Source organism: Pelodiscus sinensis, chromosome 7, assembly GCF_049634645.1.
Source record: "Pelodiscus sinensis isolate JC-2024 chromosome 7, ASM4963464v1, whole genome shotgun sequence".
In the NCBI taxonomy this organism is placed as follows: domain Eukaryota; kingdom Metazoa; phylum Chordata; order Testudines; family Trionychidae; genus Pelodiscus; species Pelodiscus sinensis.
The window spans coordinates 70,603,101-70,623,399 of record NC_134717.1 but is presented as its reverse complement, the minus strand read 5'-3'; the positions used below and the strand labels follow the sequence as shown (position 1 = coordinate 70,623,399).

General features: G+C 53.5%; 1 protein-coding gene across 3 annotated transcripts in view; it reads left to right on the top strand.

The window, feature by feature from the left end:
* Nucleotides 1-6,483: 6,483 nt before the first annotated feature.
* Nucleotides 6,484-20,299, top strand: part of DNAH7 (dynein axonemal heavy chain 7) — a 244,255-nt gene continuing 230,439 nt past the window's right edge. For all 3 annotated transcript variants that reach the window (XM_075934216.1, XM_075934215.1, XM_075934214.1), the window contains exon 1: nt 6,484-7,126. In XM_075934216.1, coding sequence (XP_075790331.1) covers nt 7,112-7,126 — 15 coding nt within the window. In that variant the 5' untranslated portion in view covers nt 6,484-7,111. The remainder of the gene's footprint in view (nt 7,127-20,299) is intronic.

Genomic DNA, 20,299 nt, shown 5'->3' with positions numbered 1-20,299 from the left:
AGTTATTAATGGTTCACAATCATGCTCGAAGGGCATAACAAGTGAGGTTCCACAGAGGTCTGTTTTGGGACCTGTTCTGTTCAACATCTTCATCAACGATTTAGATATTGGCATAGAGAGACTGCTTATTAAGTTTGCAGATGATACAAAGCTGGGAGAGGTTGCAACTGTTTTGAAGGTTAAGGTCATAATTCAAAATGATCTGAACAAACTGGAGAAATGGTCTAAGGTAAATAGGATGAAGTTTAATAAGGACAAATGCAAAGTACTCCACTTAGGAAGGAACAATTCGTTTCTCACACACAGAATGGGAAGCGACTGTCTAGGAAGGAGTACTGCAGAAAGGGGTATAGGGGTCATAGTGGACCACAAGCTAAATATGAATCAACAGTGTGACACTGCTGCAAAAAAAGCAAACATGATTCAGGGATGCATTAATGGGTGTGTTGTGAGCAAGACAAGAGACGTCATTCATCCGCTCTACTCTGTGCTGATTAGGCCTCAGTTGGAGTATTGTGTCCAGTTCTGGGCACCACACTTTAAGAAAGATGTGGAGAAATTGGAGAAGGTCCAGAGAAGAGCAACAAGAATGATTAACCTCAAGTTACCTAAAAGAGTGTTACAAGGGGAAGGGAGAAAAATTGTTCTCCTTGGCCACTGAGGATAGGATAAGGAGCAATGGGCTTAAACTGCAGGAAGGGAGGTATAGGTTAGACATTAGGAAAAGCTATCTGTCAGGGTGGTTAAACACTGGAATAAATTGCCTAGGGAGGTTGTAGAATATTCATCTCTGGAGATATTTAAGAGCAGGTTAGATAGACATCTATTAGGGAAGGTCTAGACAGTGCTTGATCCTGCCGTGAGGGCAGGGGACTGGACTTGATGACCTCTCAAGGTCCATTCCAGTTCTAGTGTTCTTCTATTCTATCTTATTTAAAAGAGTTTTCATTGAATGGTGGTGTTCTGTATTGGCTTTTCATTCAGCTTGACTTATTTTTAACAGTTTGGTTGTTGGACTTCATGTGAAAGAGAGGGGTGGACCAAGCACAGGATTTTTGGATCAAAACTCAAGTCTCTGGCTCCTCTTTCGGCACCATATACTTCCATGGCTTTGAGCTAGACTCTTGACTTATTTATAATAAAGGTTCTGTTCCAGTTAAAAATACTGGAGGGATCACATCAGGGATTTGATTTAAGCATTCTGAAAGTGAAAAGGCAGTTGCATTTCTGAGCAAAATCTGTGTGGAGGGGGAAAAAAAGTAGGAAACAATAACACAACCTAATCTGAACTTCTTAGGGACTTCTCGTAAAGAAGGAAATTCCTGAGGACAATATGAAACTCTTTTCTATGAAAAGTTATTCATAGAAAAATGTAATACTTTCCAGATCCTGAACCTAGATAAAATTACTGAGACTCCTAATGGCAGTTTATTGTGATTTTGAACCATTATTATAGATTTGCTGAATTAGCTTTCTGCTTACTGATAACTGAAAATAAAAATTTAAGTCAACGGTTCTGCTGGTTTGATTGTATGCTTCAGCAGAATATTGAGACATGGAAATGTGCTTCATATATGTTGCTACTTTTAGAATATTCTCTTGTTCCATAATGATGAGTCCAATCTGGTCATCCAGAAAATGTACGAAGGGAAAACCCTAGAGAAGATTATAAATATTAGGAGCAGATGGGCATGTGTGTCTAGAATACCCACTGGTTAGGGTACTCACCTAGAAAATGTGTAATGTGGATTCAACTCCCTGCTCCACATTGAGCAAAGTGAGGATTTGAATCTATCTCCCACACTTGGTGAATGCTTTAACCCAGGGGCAGGCCAGATCTGGCACACCAAACCTTTTGATCCAGCCCACAGACTGCTCCACTAGGACTCCAGACAGACTCCTTGCCTGTCACAGCCCTAGGCCACTCAAATTGATTGGATGCTCCATGTGCCAGGGAGGCAGAGGCTTTGTGTGCTGGGATCGGGGACAGAATATGAAGTACCTCCCTTGCTGTGTCTGGTGGAGAGAGGCACATGGAGGCTGCCTGAGGGTCCCACTGGGCTATTGGCCACCTAGGTAAGCACTTCTCAGCCAGAGTCTGCATTTGGCACCCTGCACCCCAACTCCCTGCCCCTGGTCACCACTTAAACTCTCTGCACTCCTCCTCCCCCAGAGCACAACTCCTTCTTAGACCCTGCACCCACTCCTACACTTCTCCCCAAGGCCAGAATTCTCTCCTGCACCCATATCTCCTTTCTGACTCTGCACCCCAATCTCTACCCTGGGACATCACCCAGACCCTCTGAACCTGTCTGCCCCAGGTTAGAACTCCGTGCTAGATCCTGCAGCCCTTCGTATATTCCTCCCCCAGGTCAGAATCCTCTTCTGAATCCATACCCCCTCCCGGATCTTGCAATTCTCAGTCCCAGGTCATAACTCCCTCCTTCACCCTAATTCTGTCTCAGACCCCACATTCTCTTGCACCTGAATCCCTTACCTTAAGCTCCATTCTGCACTCAACCTCTGTCCCAGACCCACACTCCCTCTATATAAAAGTGCAGCCCTTGATCACTAACCAAAATCTTGGAGTTTCCCCTCCCCCCCATCAAAAATTGCCCATCCCTGCCTTAACCACTAGGCTATTCTTCCTCAGCTGTGTTCTGTGTGGATTAGGCATGCTCTGAGAACATCTCAGATCAGGACCTGCAGATCAGATAGGAGACACCTAACCTGCAAATGCCACCAAGGCTTACTCGCAAGCTAGGAACCAAGCAGTGTGCTAACTTGAGACAGTTTTGTGTGCACTTGGGTTTTTTGTGTGCACTTTCAGGTACCAGGGAATTTTATTAGCAGAAACTTAGGTGCCTAGGAAATGTTGGAAACTACAGGATTTGGTGGCAGCTGAGAGGGGATTTTTGGGGATCTACATTTTGGATTTAGGTATCTTAGGTGGCATTTCCATGCACTCCTTTTTATGTCGAGCCGTCCATTTGATAAGCTATACTTGTACCTGAGACTTCTTTTTATTACCACAAATATTATACCATTGAAAGAGCAGCAATGATCACTTGCTGAATAATAAGTTTACTGTAATTATTAATGTAAAGCCTTCTACTAAATGAAATGTTCAAACTGCATGCTTTTTCACACTTGTAACCTTTTGTCAAACTAGAACTGATATAGTGCTGACATACTTTCCTAAAGAACTAGCAGATAAACAAGGAAAAGGTTGTTTTTTTTGTTGCCCCAAGCAATAATGTAAATATAATTCTGTAACCAGGAGGTTACTGACTAAAAACATGATAAGCTGTTTTATTGGGCAAATAAAAGGATGAAGTATGACTAATAGTGATAGCTTTTTGCTTACCTGATAAAAATTGATATATGATCAAGCACAGGCTTCAGATGCCTATGACATAGAAGTTTGACAGCGGTGTTTCCAATGAGAAGTGTTCTCAGCTCTATCCTCTTGTGCATAGATTTGATATCTATGAAGAGAGGCTAAAGCGGCTGGGACTTTTCAGTTTGGAAAAGAAGAGACTGAGGGGGGATAGGATAGAGGTATATAAAATCATGAGAGGTGTAGAGAGGGTGAATAAAGAAAAGTTATTCATTAGTTCCCAAGCTAGAACTGTAACAGAGTTTAAAGAGAAGCTAGATAAATTCATGGATGGGGTAGGAATGGTGTCCCTGGCCTCTGTTTGTCAGAGGCTGGAGATGGATGGCACAAGACAAATTGCTTGATCATTGTCTTCGGTCCACCCCCTCCGGGGCACTTGGTGCTGGCCACTGTCGGCAGACAGGCTACTGGGCTAGATGGACCTTTGGTCTGACCCAGTACGGCCATTCTTATGTTCTTATCATAAGCAGCTGTCTAATTTGATGACTCATGTTGAAAGTTTGGTGGCTTCACTAAGTCTTGGGGACTTACCAAATTAGAGGATTGAATCTTTGCTGTTTGGGTAAGAATGAGCAAGATCTTCAGCTAATATAAATCAGTGTAACTCCATTAAAATCAATTTCATCCTACTAACAAAGATTAAATTCTATCCTATTTCTAAAGATTAATCTTCACTATTACTATAACCAAGAATACACAATTTCAAAAGAATTTCACAGAAACTACAGTAACAGAAAAATATGAAGCAAGCACGTGTGAAATTGGTTTCCTTTTAGAATGCAGTTATGTTAATATAAAACTATTGTTTTCCAATTGAAAACAAAACATGGTCTCAGCCTATATTACAGAAATTGTGCCAATTTAGAGGTTTCCTAAATCGATTTAATTAAATTATTGGATCTTTTGTGTACATTTATTTAGAAATAGCTTTGGTTAAATTGGTATAATTTCTGTGCAGAGACCAATACAAGGACTTACTTTTGTCCTAAGTGAAGACAACAAACACAATGGTAACATTCTATTGACTTCAGGGGAAGCAAGACCAAACTCCCAAGATACCAAGCAGTGAACACTTCTTCACATTTTAATACTTGAATTGTGGTGGTGTGGGACAATGAAAATTGTAATTATTAATAGTGAAGGAGTACATTGTCATATGTCTGGTGTTCCTTCTTGAATACAGGCAGTCCCCGACTTACGCAGATCCGACTTATGTCGGATCCGCACTTACGAACGGGGCTTTCTCGCCCCGGAGCTCGCAGGCAGCGGTCAGCCACCTCGACCTCCGGGGCGAGAAAAGCTGCTCCTGGTGCCCCTGGTCTGCTGGGGACCGTCTCCAGCAGACCAGGGGCATCGGGAGCAAAGCCGCAGCCCCGGCGGGTTTGCTCGCGGTGCCCCTGGTCTGCTGGAGACAGTCCCCAGTAGACCAGGGGCACCGTGAGCAAAGCCTCAGAAGCGGGGGAATCCGCCGCTGCTGCAGCTTTGCTCGCGGTGCCCCTGGTCTGCTGGAGACCGTCTCCAGCAGAGCAGGGGCACCGGGAGCAAAGCTGCAGAGGCGGCGGGTCCCGCGCCAGAGCAAAGCCTCAGAGGCGAGGCACCCCGCCGCTGCGGCTTTGCTCCCCGTGTCCCTGGTCTGCTGGGGGGGGGGGGGCGCAGCTAGTGTGCCCTCCCCCCCAGCAGACCAGGCTTTTGTTGTGGACCCTGGGGCAGAGCAGCTGGGGCGCTGCCGATTGGTCCCTCAGCGCCGCTCTGGGCACTACTGGACCAACCTGGCAGCACCCCAGCTGCTCTGCCCCAGGCATCCTGATTCAGCCGCTGCTGGTCAGTTTCTGCAGCGGCTGAATCAGGACGCCTGGGACAGAGCAGCTGGGGTGCTGCTGGGTTGGTCCAGTAGCGCCAAGGAGAGGCGCTACTGGACCAACTCAGCAGCACCCCAGCTGCTCTGCCCCAGGCATCCCCAAGTCAGCCGTTGCTGAAACTGACCAGCGCTGACTACAGGAAGCCCGAGGCAGAGTTGCTCTGCCCCGGGCTTCCTGGAATCAGCGGTTGATCAGTTTCAGCAGCAGCTGACTTGGGGTTCTTAAATTGAATCTGTATGTAAGTCAGAACTGGCGGTCAGTTTCAGCAGCGGCTGAATCTGGACGCCAGTTCCGACTTACATACAGATTCAACTTAAGAACAAACCTACAGTCCCTATTTTGTACGTAACCCGGGGACTGCCTGTATACTGCTCTTCCTTTGGCAGAGCATTTCAGTTTTACTGTTCAATGTACACCCCTCAGTGGCCAAAAGAAGCTAATGCAATTAATTATCAAAGAAAGTGTGTATTTAAAAACACATACAGTATTTAAATAAAGAAAACCATCTTGTGTTGCCTGTATTTAGAGGGTTAATGTATTAAGCTTGTTCTAATTGACTTTACAGGAATTATTTAATATTTTAAACAAAAATGTTCTATTCTACAACATTCACAATAAAGGTGTTTTTTGTTTTGTGGTGACTGGTTACTGTGTGCTCTTATGGAGGTGGATTTCTCATCTGTAAGCCCTGCAACTCTGCAGCTACCTGCTTTATAATCTGCATTTATGGATGCGCATATCCATGGCTCATTTTTGCAGATACACATTTTGTATCTAGAACCCTGCACATTTGTGAATATCCACTTTGTAGCTGGATGTATCTGCATCTGTCCATGTGGATATCTGCAGATCAGATGAGGATTCAAATTTCCCTGCAGGGCTCTATGCATCTGGCAAAATAATTGTTAACGTGCAACAAGGTGGGTGAAGTGACACTTTTACAGGACCAACTTGGGAGAAGCTTACATGAAACTCTGCTGCGGGTCTGTATAAGCTCCTCAGTTCATCTTTTGCACCCCAGTCTGGCTCAAGGTCTGTCATGCAGGTCGTGGAAGTCATCAATTCCATGCCTCTGCATGCCCTCTGTGGACCACTGTGGCTGTCCAAGCAGCTGACTATCCAACACTGGCTGCCTCCAGGGCCTCGCTGTTCACGCGGCTCCCACCAGTGAGCTCTGGGCCCCGTCTGTGGTGCTGCTGGGCGCCCCCTCCACGTGCTCTCAAGGCCACAGCTGTAGTCACGGGTATTTTTAACAGAAGTCGTGGTCAGGCCCAGAGCCTTGAATTTTTGCGTCTTGCCTCCGTGACCCGCCCGTGAGTCCTACAAGTGCCGGTGGCTGAGGCCAGCCGGACGAGGAGAGAGAGAAGCTTTTCCGAGTCCACTTTCGTTCTCCTACGGCCCTTCCCGGGCCGAGCCCGGCGGTGCCCACTTCGCGCCTTCGCTTCTGCTGAGGAAAGAAAACCCCGCAGCTGCCTGAGCCCCTCGCGCCTGCCCGTTGACGCGGCTGGGGCAGGCGCAGCAGCAAGCCCCGGGGGCGGGTGACCCAACCCCGAGACGCAGCACCAGAGCAGGGAGGGGGGGCAAAGCCAACGCGCGCGCGCCCTTGTTCCAGCCTTGGGAGTTGGCTGCGCGAGGCGCTAAGACCCGAGCGGCGCGCGCGCAGCCGCCGGGGACCGTTGGGATTCGCTCCGAGTCCGGTGGCTGAGACGGAGGCGGAGCCTGCATCGCTGCTAGGCAACGGGGCTTCCTACAACACAACGGCCCCTCCCCCTCCCCCCCCCGGCGCCTGGGCCCAGGGGAGCCGGCAGGAGGCCGCGTGTCTGCGGAGCCCCGACCCGGAGGAGACGCGGACATGGGCAGCGAGCAGGTGAGGGGGACGGGCCTCGGCGGCGGCCTCCGCCCCGCTCTGCCCCGCGCCCCTGCTGAGCTCCCCCTGCCCTCTAGAGCGGTGTGTGTCAGCCTCGGTTATAGAGTACCCTTTGAAATGGACCCCAGCCCCCCGCTCTAACCCAGTGCCCCCCCAGCCCCGTGCCCCCCCCAGCCCCCCGCTCTAACCCAGTGCCCCCCCAGCCCCCCAACCCAGTGCCCCCAGCCCCCCGCTCTAACCCAGTGCCCCCCCAGCCCCCCAACCCAGTGCCCCCCCAGCCCCCCCGCTCTAACCCAGTGCCCCCCCAGCCCCCCAACCCAGTGCCCCCCCAGCCCCCCGCTCTAACCCAGTGCCCCCCCAGCCCAGTACCCCCCCAGCCCCCCCGCTCTAACCCAGTGCCCCCCCAGCCCCCCGCTCTAACCCAGTGCCCCCCCAGCCCCCCGCTCTAACCCAGTGCACCCCCCAGCCCCCAGCCCAGTGCCCCCCCAGCCCCCCGCTCTAACCCAGTGCACCCCCCAGCCCCCAGCCCAGTGCCCCCCCAGCCCCCCGCTCTAACCCAGTGCACCCCCCAGCCCCCAGCCCAGTGCCCCCCCAGCCCCCCGCTCTAACCCAGTGCACCCCCCAGCCCCCAGCCCAGTGCCCCCCCAGCCCCCCGCTCTAACCCAGTGCACCCCCCAGCCCCCAGCCCAGTGCCCCCCCAGCCCCCCCGCTCTAACCCAGTGCCCCCCCAGCCCCCCCGCTCTAACCCAGTGCCCCCCCAGCCCCCCGCTCTAACCCAGTGCACCCCCCAGCCCCCAGCCCAGTGCCCCCCCAGCCCCCCGCTCTAACCCAGTGCACCCCCCAGCCCCCAGCCCAGTGCCCCCCCAGCCCCCCCGCTCTAACCCAGTGCCCCCCCAGCCCCCCCGCTCTAACCCAGTGCCCCCCCCAGCCCCCAGCCCAGTGCCCCCAGCCCCCCCGCTCTAACCCAGTGCCCCCCCAGCCCCCCCGCTCTAACCCAGTGCCCCCCCCAGCCCAGTGCCCCCAGCCCCCCCGCTCTAACCCAGTGCCCCCCCCAGCCCCCCAGCCCAGTGCCCCCAGCCCCCCCGCTCTAACCCAGTGCCCCCCCCAGCCCCCAGCCCAGTGCCCCCAGCCCCCCCGCTCTAACCCAGTGCCCCCCCAGCCCCCCCGCTCTAACCCAGTGCCCCCCCCAGCCCAGTGCCCCCAGCCCCCCCGCTCTAACCCAGTGCCCCCCCAGCCCCCCAGCCCAGTGCCCCCAGCCCCCCCGCTCTAACCCAGTGCCCCCCCCAGCCCCCCAGCCCAGTGCCCCCAGCCCCCCCGCTCTAACCCAGTGCCCCCCCCAGCCCCCCAGCCCAGTGCCCCCAGCCCCCCCGCTCTAACCCAGTGCACCCCCCAGCCCCCAGCCCAGTGCCCCCAGTGCCCCCCCAGCCCCCAGCCCAGTGCCCCCAGTGCCCCCCCAGCCCCCAGCCCAGTGCCCCCAGCCCCCCCGCTCTAACCCAGTGCCCCCCCAGCCCCCCCGCTCTAACCCAGTGCCCCCCCCAGCCCAGTGACCCCAGCCCCCCCGCTCTAACCCAGTGCCTCCCCCAGCCCCCAGCCCAGTGCCCCCAGCCCCCCCGCTCTAACCCAGTGCCCCCCCCAGCCCCCAGCCCAGTGCCCCCAGCCCCCCCGCTCTAACCCAGTGCCCCCCCCCAGCCCCCCAGCCCAGTGCCCCCATCCCTCCCCCCGAGCCAGGCCCCCCCAGCCCCCCCAACCCCCCAGCCCCCCCGCTCTAACCCAGTGCCCCCCCCAGCCCCCCAGCCCAGTGCCCCCCCAGCCCCCCCGCTCTAACCCAGTGCCCCCCCAGCCCCCCAGCCCAGTGCCCCCCCAGCCCCCCCGCTCTAACCCAGTGCCCCCCCCAGCCCCCAGCCCAGTGCCCCCATCCCTCCTGCCGAGCCAGGCCCCCCCAGCCCCCCCAACCCCCCAGCCCCCCCGCTCTAACCCAGTGCCCCCCCCAGCCCCCCAGCCCAGTGCCCCCCCAGCCCCCCCGCTCTAACCCAGTGCCCCCCCAGCCCAGTGCCCCCCCGCTCTAACCCAGTGCCCCCCCCAGCCCCCCAGCCCAGTGCCCCCATCCCTCCCCCCGAGCCAGGCCCCCCCAGCCCCCCCAACCCCCCAGCCCCCCCGCTCTAACCCAGTGCCCCCCCCAGCCCCCCAGCCCAGTGCCCCCCCAGCCCCCCCGCTCTAACCCAGTGCCCCCCCAGCCCCCCAGCCCAGTGCCCCCCCAGCCCCCCCGCTCTAACCCAGTGCCCCCCCCAGCCCCCAGCCCAGTGCCCCCAGCCCCCCCGCTCTAACCCAGTGCCCCCCCCAGCCCCCCAGCCCAGTGCCCCCATCCCTCCCCCCGAGCCAGGCCCCCCCAGCCCCCCCGCTCTAACCCAGTGCCCCCCCCAGCCCCCCAGCCCAGTGCCCCCCCAGCGCCCCCGCTCTAGCCCAGTGCCCCCCCAGCCCCCCAGCCCAGTGCCCCCCCAGCCCCCCCGCTCTAACCCAGTGCCCCCCCCAGCCCCCCAGCCCAGTGCCCCCATCCCTCCCGCCGAGCCAGGCACCCCCAGCCCCCCAACCCAGTGCCCCATCCCTCCCCCAGAGCCAGGCCCCCCCAGCCCCCCAACCCAGTGCCCCCATCCCTCCCCTATAGCCAGGCCCCCCCAGCCCCCCAGCCCAGTGCCCCCATCCCTCCCGCCGAGCCAGGCACCCCCAGCCCCCCAACCCAGTGCCCCATCCCTCCCCCAGAGCCAGGCCCCCCCAGCCCCCCAACCCAGTGCCCCCATCCCTCCCCTAGAGCCAGGAATCCCCAGCCCCCCAACCCAGTGCCCCCATCCCTCCCCTAGAGCCAGGCCCCCCCAGCCCCCCAACCCAGTGCCCCCATCCCTCCCCTAGAGCCAGGCCCCCCCAGCCCCCCAACCCAGTGCCCCATCCCTCCCCTAGAGCCAGGCCCCCCCAGCCCCCCAGCCCAGTGCCCCCATCCCTCCCCCCGAGCCAGGCCCCCCCAGCCCCCCAGCCCAGTGCCCCCATCCCTCCCCCCGAGCCAGGCACCCCCAGCCCCCCAGCCCAGTGCCCCATCCCTCCCCCCGAGCCAGGCACCCCCAGCCCAGTGCCCCATCCCTCCCCCAGAGCCAGGCCCCCCCAGCCCCTCAACCCAGTGCCCCATCCCTCCCCTAGAGCCAGGCCCCCCCAGCCCCCCAGCCCAGTGCCCCCATCCCTCCCCCTGAGCCAGGCACCCCCAGCCCCCCAGCCCAGTGCCCCCATCCCTCCCCCCGAGCCAGGCACCCCCAGCCCAGTGCCCCATCCCTCCCCCAGAGCCAGGCCCCCCCAGCCCCCCAACCCAGTGCCCCATCCCTCCCCTAGAGCCAGGCCCCCCCAGCCCCCCAGCCCAGTGCCCCCATCCCTCCCCCCGAGCCAGGCCCCCCCAGCCCCCCAACCCAGTGCCCCCATCCCTCCCCCCGAGCCAGGCCCCCCCAGCCCCCCAGCCCAGTGCCCCCATCCCTCCCCCCGAGCCAGGCCCCCCCAGCCCCCCAGCCCAGTGCCCCCATCCCTCCCCCCGAGCCAGGCACCCCCAGCCCCCCAGCCCAGTGCCCCCATCCCTCCCCCCGAGCCAGGCACCCCCAGCCCCCCAGCCCAGTGCCCCATCCCTCCCCCCGAGCCAGGCACCCCCAGCCCCCCAACCCAGTGCCCCCATCCCTCCCCTCGAGCCAGGCTCCCCCAGCCCCCCAGCCCAGTGCCCCCATCCCTCCCCCCGAGCCAGGCTCCCCCAGTCCCCCAGCCCAGTGCCCCATCCCTCCCCCTGAGCCAGGCTCCCCCAGCCCAGTGCCCCCATCCCTCCCCCCGAGCCAGGCACCCCCAGCCCAGTGCCCCATCCCTCCCCTAGAGCCAGGCTCCCCCAGCCCCCCAACCCAGTGCCCCCATCCCTCCCCCCGAGCCAGGCACCCCCAGCCCCCCAACCCAGTGCCCCCATCCCTCCCCCCGAGCCAGGCACCCCCAGCCCCGCAGCCCAGTGCCCCCATTCCTCCCCCCGAGCCAGGCACCCCCAACCCAGTGCCCCCATCCCTCCCCCCGAGCCAGGCACCCCCAGCCCCCCAGCCCAGTGCCCCCATCCCTCCCCCAGAGCCAGGCTCCCCCAGCCCCCCAGCCCAGTGCCCCCATTCCTCCCCCCGAGCCAGGCACCCCCAACCCAGTGCCCCCATCCCTCCCCCAGAGCCAGGCTCCCCCAGCCCCCCAACCCAGTGCCCCTATCCCTCCCCCAGAGCCAGACACCCCCAGCCCCCTCCTCTCTAACCCAATGCCCCCCCGAGCCAGGCACCCCCAGCCCCCTCCTTTTAACCCAATTTCCTTCCCCCTCCCCCCCAGAGCCAGACACCCCCAGCCCCCTCCTCTCTAACCCAATGCCCCCCCGAGCCAGGCACTCCAGCCCCCCCAATCCAATGCCCCCATCCCTTCCCCAGAGCCAGGCCCCCCCCAGCTCCCTCAACCCAATGCCCCCATCCTTCCCCCACAGCCAGGCACCCCCACCCCCTCCAACCCAATGCTCCCATCCCTCCCCCAGAGCCAGACACCCCAGTCCCCTCCTCTCTAACCCAATGCCCCCCTGAGCCAGGCACCCCAGCCCCTCCAATCCAATGCCCCCATGCCTTCCCCAGAGCCAGGTCCCCCCCAGCCCCCTCAACCCAATGCCCCCATCCCTTCCCTAGAGCCAGGCACTCCCAGCCCCCTCCTCTTTAACCCAATGCCCCTCCCCACCGAGCCAGGCACCCCAACCCAATGCCCCCATCCCTTCCCCAGAGCCAGGCACTCCCAGCCCCTTCCTCTTTAACCCAATGCCCCTCCCCACCGAGCCAGGCACCCCAACCCAACTGGGGGCACTGGGCTGGGGGCTGCTGTGATCCATTTGCCACCATGACGACTTTGTTACTGCTGCTGCAGCCTCAAGGAACTTGTGTCCACTACCATCACCATTGGCCTTACTCTTGCCTTACTCTTACCTTAGAATCATAGAACACTAGAACTGGAAGGGACCCCGAGAGGTTATCGAGTCCAGTCCTCTGTCCTCATGGCAGGACACAGTATGATCTAGACCAGGGGTCTCCAAACTTTTCAGCCCGAGGGCCGCATTAACTATCAAACAGCAGTTCGGGGGCCGACTACACACTTGAGGTCCAAATAAAAAACAATCAAAACATGGATGTTGTTTTTAATTATGTCTTTAATATTATTTTATTCAGTTATTATTTAATAACACATTCATACACTACACATGAACACCTGTATTAATGTGAATGGTGAAATTGTTTCCTGGATGCCAAAATAGCAGACATTTCTGGCTTTAGATTTGTTGTCCCTAACATCAACAGTGACCTGAGATTATCATCGGACAAGTTTGTTCTCAAATTGTTCTTCACGTATTTCATTCTTGAAAATGTTTGTTCACACAGGTATGTTGTTCCAAAGATTGAAAGGTACCTTGATGCAAAAGTTTTGACATTAGGAAAGTCTTCCTTGGGCAAAAACTGGTAAAAACCCACCAGTCCTATTTTGAACTTGTCCCTAAGGAGGTCATTTGCTTGCAACTCAATGACTTCCAGCTGCAGTTCATCTGGGCAACTGGCCACATCTGCTTCAAATGGGTTTTGAAACAATCTCACTTCTTCTGCCTTTGAATCCAAAAAGGTCTCCACGGGCCGGATGAGAGGGCCTCGCGGGCCGCATCCGGCCCCCGGGCCGTAGTTTGGAGACCCCTGATCTAGACCATACCTGATAGATGTCTATCTAACCTGCTCTTAAATATCTCCAGAGATGGAGATTCCACAACCTCCCTAGGCAACTTATTCCAGTGTTTAACCACCCTGACAGTTAGGAAGTTTTTACTAATGTCCAACCTAAACCTCCCTTGATGCAGTTTAAGCCCATTGTTCCCTTCATGCTCCTGCCACAGATGTCATACTGCTGCATGTACTGTCACTGACTCTATCTTAACATCACTTCAGACAAGCTTGGGTCGCTATCAACATCTAATTTATAGCCCAACACTAGAGATGTAAAAGAGTAGTCGACTACCTGATAAGCCTGGGTTTGTCGAGTTGACCACTCGCAATTCAGTCGCCCCCACGCCCCCGCTGCCTCTGTATCAGAGGCAGCAAATATAGGGGGAAAACAGGAACTGGTTTAAAAGCTGGTTTACCCCAGCACCGTCTCTGCAGTGCGGGGGAGGGATGGACAGGGGAGGCAGAGGTGCAGCAGCTCTGTGCTTCTGCCTTTGAAATGTAATAAGAGCTGCCTGTGGCTCTTGCTACATTTCAAAGGCAGAGGCACAGTGAGGATAGCGAGTGCCCCCTTCCTCCTTATCAACTAATCATGTTGTCAATGGAAATTCCATCGAGTACTCTATTAGCTGATTAATTGAAATTTAACATCCCTACCCAACATCTAAATGTAATGACATTTCAATGTGTAATCAAATGTTGCCATGGTTCTTCTAATATTTGTTTAAATAGAGTAAATTTATATGGTATTTTTCAAATAGAGTAAGACCTATTCTTACATCTGTAAGTTTAGGAGAGTCAATACAATGGTCATCATAGGAAAAAAACCAAGGAGAGTTATAGCTATGAAGAACAAGATGTGAAGAATTCAGAGAGAAAGTAGGATTTAAGGAAGAGAGAAGAGGGGCTTTGCTTAGGATTGTACACATAGGTCCTCACACTGCAGAGATTTATGTATGGGCTTAATTTTATCAGTGTAAGTAGTGCTAAAATAAATAGTGCTACTACTAACAGTGGGAAAGCTAAATACAGTCATAAGCAGGGCTCGACAAATAATGCAATCTGCTCGCCCGTGGGCGATCTACACATGTGCAGAATGATCTGTGCACGCGCAGATCGCCGGAAAGTGCGGCTGGCGAGTGGTGCTCGCCGCAGTTCGGCGAGCCCTGGTCATAAGCCTTTGGAAGATCAGTCATCAGTATCATTGGCAGTACTGTAACTCCATACAAGACATCTAGAATAAGACCAAAGTGTTTGTTTTTCAAATGGCTTGATAGAATCACATTTGCAGAATATGTGCATATTTTTAAACAGAGGGGGGCGTTCTTTTACTTCAGTATTTTATTAATGTATGTTTTCAGGCTTGCTTTTTTACTTGTATTTATGCTAATCTAGAATATGTAGTGGGTTTTCTTTTGAACTGAATGGACTTTTTTTTATATTTGGGTTAAGAAAGCAAACTGGATTAAACTTTTTGAAATAACTTGTTTTTCCTCTCTGACATTTACTTAAACACGCATGTTGTTTGAGTAACAGAGCAGGTGGTTTAACCATATTTGTTGAAGGAGACTTTAACATATTCATCTTATTAGTGGAAAGTTGATTGCAGGATGATAGCCTCTAGGAATACAAAAGTGCAGTGTCTGTACTCTGAATTATTTTAAATCAGGTATTCTAAAGTGATATAATCCTTCTTGCAGCTGTTCATATAATTTTAAAATTAATTTTGAAATGTAAACATAACTTGACATTTTGTTTCTGGGTTGCTGTTCTGAAAGTATTTTCAAGGGGCAGAATTTTCTCTAAAGACATAAACTATATTACAATTATAAACTGCAGAAGCAAGTTTCATAGTTGCTTGGTACAGTTTACTACATATTGGGAATTCTTATGAGTGAGGGAGCATGAACATTTTAAGATTAAATCAGATTATTCCACATTTCACATTGAAATTATTTATCTAAACACCTGTTAAAGATCATCTCCCACAATCAAGATTAAATAGAACACTAATATTAAAATAATTCCACTATAACCAACATATTTAGGGACTTCTGTTGTTTGGATGATTATAGTAAATATCTACAGAAAACTGGTTAAAGAATAGTGAGGCACACATTTTTTTCACTGTGACTGAACATTGGATTTAGCCTATGCAGAGCACTGTCAGCATTTCTCTGGTAGCATTATCAGTTTTTACATAAAAATAGTCTGTAGTAACTTGCTCTTTGTGTAGTTGTGGTGTAAAATGCTTCTATTGTTATTTTTGCTAGTGTTTTGAATCCACTACGGGTGCAAAAATAGTTACACAAGATGCTCTTCTATCTGTGAAGAAAACTTTTACATTGGATCTGTTATTGGGATCTTTTATTTTAATGAATCTGCACACAGAAAGACTGAAATAATAATTCTGGGGATGTGTCTGCCTCTGTTCATCTGAGTGGAGTATTGACTTTGAAACTCACTGATAATTTAAATATCATCTGTGAGTCTTTTGTTGCAGTTGTTTTAATAGAAAAGCTAGCTACTATGCATTTATGGGCAGAGCTTGCAGAAAGCCCTGTATTTTTTGCCCTGCAGCCCGTCCCTGTTCAGTATAGTACCTTTCTTATTCCCCAAAAGGAAAAAAAAATATTATGTGAATCTACATTCATGGTTTGAATTTAAATAAAATGTTCAAAAATTAATAGTCAATAATTATGTAGAAAATTAATAGCGGTAGGCTGAGTGCAGTAATTAATTTTTGAATTTAGGCCACTGTTTTATTGATTTTTTTTCTAGGATGTTGTTATAACTGAATGGCAAATAGATTTAAAAAAAAACAAGACTTCCTTACTATATTCTGCAGATGCATGTAAATAAGCATCTGCTTGTTTGTGTCCAGGCTTGGGAGACAGAGGTGCAGAAGAGAGAATGGTGTCTCTTCCCCAAACCCATGGAATTCCTTTAGCAGGGTTTGGGCTCTAAAGACTTAGTACGTGGGTTCCCAAATTGGGGGGCGTGCGAGGTGAAGAAATTCCAGTGTGGGGGGGTGCGAGGTGACTCAGCCACACACCCCCATCAATCCCACCCCGAGTTTTGCTGCTATTTTTTGGGGGGGGAAGCGTGAGGGTTTACAAGCGTGAGGGTTTACAAGCGTGAGGGAATACAAGTAAAAAATGTGATGCAGCTGACAAAAAGCTAGTATACTTTTTGGAGTATATCAACACGAGTGTTTTTTATGTAAGATAATGGGAATGAATTGTTCTATTCGTTGGTGATGCCCCAGCTGGAGTACTACATTCAATTCTGGGCATGTTAGGAAAGATGTGGACAAATTGGAAAGAGTCCAGAAGAAAGCTACAAAAATGATAAAGGGTATAGAAAACCTGACCTATGAGGGAAGGGTAAAAAATCTTGGGATGTTTACTCTTGAGAAAAGAATATTGAAGGGGCATATCATAAGTTTTCAAATATCTTAAGGACTATTATAAAGAGGACAATGAATAATTGTTCAAGTCTGTGAAGGTAGAACAATTAGTAATGAGTTTAATCTGTAGCAAGAAAGGTGTGGATTAGATATTAGAGAAGTCTTTCTAAATATTAGGATACTTAAGCTCTAAAACAGACTTAGAAAGTAGCTTGTAAAATCCTCATAATTGGAGATTTGGAAAAACAGGTTGGAAAAATGTGTTCACTTATGCCTGGTCTAAGCTAGGAGTTCACCTGCATACGGTTGATTTTCTAAATGATGTATCCACATTACAAAACCTGTTGCATTGACCTTAAGGGCCGCTGAAGTCGATGTTGGTTACTCCTGATTTCAGAAGGAGTAACGCTATTCCCGACATTGTGTGGTTGAATTTACAGTAGTCTAGACCCGGTGTAGAGAAAGTTGAGGTTCTTGGTCTCTGACAGACATCACACAGTGCTGTGCTCTGACTGCTCTAGCAGTCAGAATGTGTGCCTTTACTAGTCTCAAACTGAATAGGAAAAGCCCTGGGGAAATTTGAATTTGATTTCCCATGTGGCCAGTATTGTGAACACATCTCAGAATGAGTGTACACTGAGGCACATGTGCCATGACTTCTAGCAGTTCAAATTCTGCCATGATTGCAAATACTTCTACTTCCATGGGCTTCAGTTCTCAGGAGCACAGAAGGCACAGTCTGGCTTGGTTGTCGCTGCTGGCGCACGCGTCAGGCCATGTAGGGCCCCATGGCTGTAGGGGAACGGGCATTGCTGGCCGGCACCGCGGGGATGCAAGCGGGCTGGCACTGCGGGAGCCGGGCGTGCGGTGCCTGATGGCAGCTGTAAGGGATGCTGCGCACCCCTTACAGCTGCCATCAGGTGCCCCCCATCGGTTGGCGCCCTGGGCAGCTGCCCAGCTCACGCATGCCTCTGTCTGGCCCTGGCGCCTGCATGGAGTATCCAGGAGTTCTTGGATCTCATTGAGGTGTGGGAAGAGGAATCCATTCTTTCTGAGTTCTGAACCAGCAAGCAAAATGTGGACGTTTACACAAGGATTGCAAGCTGCCAGATGGCCAAAGGATATTTCAGGACACCCAGCAGTGCTGAGTCAAAATCAAAGAGCTAAGGCAGTCTTACCACAAGGCAAAGGAGGCGAACGGGTGGTCTTGTGCAGCACCGCACAGATGCGGCTTCTGTGAGCATCTGGATGTGATGTGAGGGGAGGGAGGAGGTCCCAACAAGCTTCCCAAGCCTGATGGTGGAGTCTGGCCAAGACACTGTACACAGTGCGGGGGCTGGAGGGGGCAGAACAGCTTGTTAATGTGTCTAGAGATGGAGTGGGAATCTTCTTTGCACATCTCCGTGAAGCTTTCAGCTAGAAACAGTTTGATCCTTCAAACAGGCAGCCGATCTGTTAGGGGAGCTGTTTTTTGGGGAGGCCAGCTTTATTCCGTCCTCCACAGTAAGACATCTTCCCATGCCAAGTCATCAGTAAGTGATCTGGCATCATTGAACCACAAAGCATTGCAGCATAAGGCCCAGACTTATGGTCACATTCAGTTAGCATATTCTACCAATCACTCTGCGTGATTGGGAGAAGACTGTTATCTCTCATGGCAAACTGGGTGAAGGAAGAGGGGAAGCTATTAGCAGTCTTCCTGAGAGGCTGCGTGTACAGTAATTCCTCATTTAACACGTGCCCGCTTAACACGTTTTCGCGATAGCACAATTTTTTTTTAGGGAATGTTTTTTGAATTACACGACTGTCCCCGGAACAACACAATTTCCCCAGCCGACCCGTTGCTGGCGGTTGCATGGGGCTTCCCCCGCCTCCCTGTAAAGCGGCAGAGGGTTTGCTGCTCACCGCGCCGTTCCCCGCTGACTCCCCCTCGCCAGACGCCTTGTCCCCTCTCCTCCTCCCCCGCTTGCAGGCCAGCGGCTGGGTTTCCCCAGCTGGTCTGTCGCCGGCGGCTGCGCGGGGCTTCCCCCGCCTCCCTGCAAAGCGGCAGAGGGTTCGCCGCTCGCTGCACCATTCCCTGGTGGACGCAGTGCGGGTCCCGGCAGACTTGGTCATGGGGCATACTCCCAACCCATTCCCCCTCCCCTCCCCTCTCCTCTCTTGCCCTTCCCTTCCTCAGAGCCAAACACCTTCCCTCCCTGCTGTAACCCAGTCCCCTTTCTTCCCCAACCGTATGTCCTGATCACAACAGACACCACTGCTTGAAATGCAACCCTCACCTTTTCCATTATTTTCAATAGGAAAATTGACCCCACATAACACGTTTTCACTTAACATGATCATTTTCTGAAACATATCTATAGTGTTAAATGAGGAATTACTGTACTGGATCACACATCCCCTGCTCCTCCAGGCAGGCAGTGTAGCACGGTCCTGGAAAGCTGCATGTGCCAGACACACTTCTCCCCCCCACCTACTGCCTGCAGGTTCCTGCGAGCTGGGAAAGTAGCACTGTCCCATAAAGCCATGTGTGCTAGGGATGTAATAGCATAATTGAGTAATTGATTAAGCGATAAGCAAAAACTTATAGGTTAATACTATAGAGTAGACTATATGCATTTCCCTCCCCCCTCCCTTGCCGGTAAATTTTTTAGCAGGCTGGCCAGCAGCCTGGCTCAGTCCTGGCTCATGCTAGGTTCAGAACCTACCCCCGCTGTCGCTCTGCATTTAAAGTGTATTAGGAGTTGGGCGGGCAGGCAGCTCAGCTCAGTTCCGGGTTGCGCTGTATCTGGGAGCTCAGATCCCCCCTAGACAGGGGCTGCTGCTACCCTGTGCGGCTGCTGCCTCCAATAAAGAGGCAGCAGCACAGGGCAACAGGCAGCTGGTCCATGAGGGGAGCTCGTTTTTAAACTATCTTCCCTTATGGATCAGCTCCCACCTGACACCCTGTGCTGCTGCCTCTGACACAGAGGCAGCAGCGTGGAGTGGCAGGGGGCTTCCGTGGAGTGAGGCTGGAATGCACTGGCTGCTGGCCCTGACCCCAGGATCTAAAGAATAGTTGACTAACCGTTAAGAATTCATGAGATACTTGACTGTTCAATTAAACGATATTTAAGATCCCTAGTGAGTGCTGGACACAGAGGGAAGCCACCCTGCTCCCTTTCCCATCTGCTTCTGCCTGCAGGCTCTGGCAGGCTGGGAAAGCAGCACTGTCCTGGAAAACCACATGTGCTGGACACAGAGGGAAGCCTCTATGTCCCTTCCCCCCCCCCCCCCCTTCCACCTGCAGGGTCCAGCGGCCTGCAAAAGTAGCACTGTCCCAAAAAGCCATGTGTGCTGGAGACAGGGAAGCTGCCCTGCTCCATCCCCCCTTTCTGCCTGCAGGCTCCTGCTTTGTCTAGCCCTTTACCATGCCTGCCTGCCTTTGAACCGTGTGAGTGCAGAAGCTCCCCTGAGAACTCTGGGCACCTGCTGTAAACTGGCCACTTTAAAACAAAAAGTTGACCTTGCACAGAACATATCTCCACTGTCTGTACAGAGACCTTCCCTGCATGCTAATAGATTAGGGTTAGCCTTAACACCATGTATCTTCTGTAATGTGTGCCCTTTAACTTTTCATTACAGCTGAAACAGCAGCCAGCTTACTGCGAAAACGGACAAGGGAGGATATGTTCAGGGAGCAGAGGGAGTGCATGAATACGCTTGTGAGGGAGATGTGGGCAGAGTGCCAGGACCAAACCACAGAATGTCAGGAGAGGGGAACATGCAGGGGAGCTGCAGGCAAGCAACAGGAGAGCATCTTTGCCTCTCTCACGACAGTGATGGAGTGCTTGGCTGCATGCATAGAAACAATTTCCAAGACAGTGCCCAGAATCCTGCCTGCCCCAATCAAATACCTGACCTCCCCCAGGTCCTGAGGGTCCATTCGGACACCAGAACATGGAGGGGTGGGGGTACTCAAGAGCAGCCTTACCCTTTAGGACC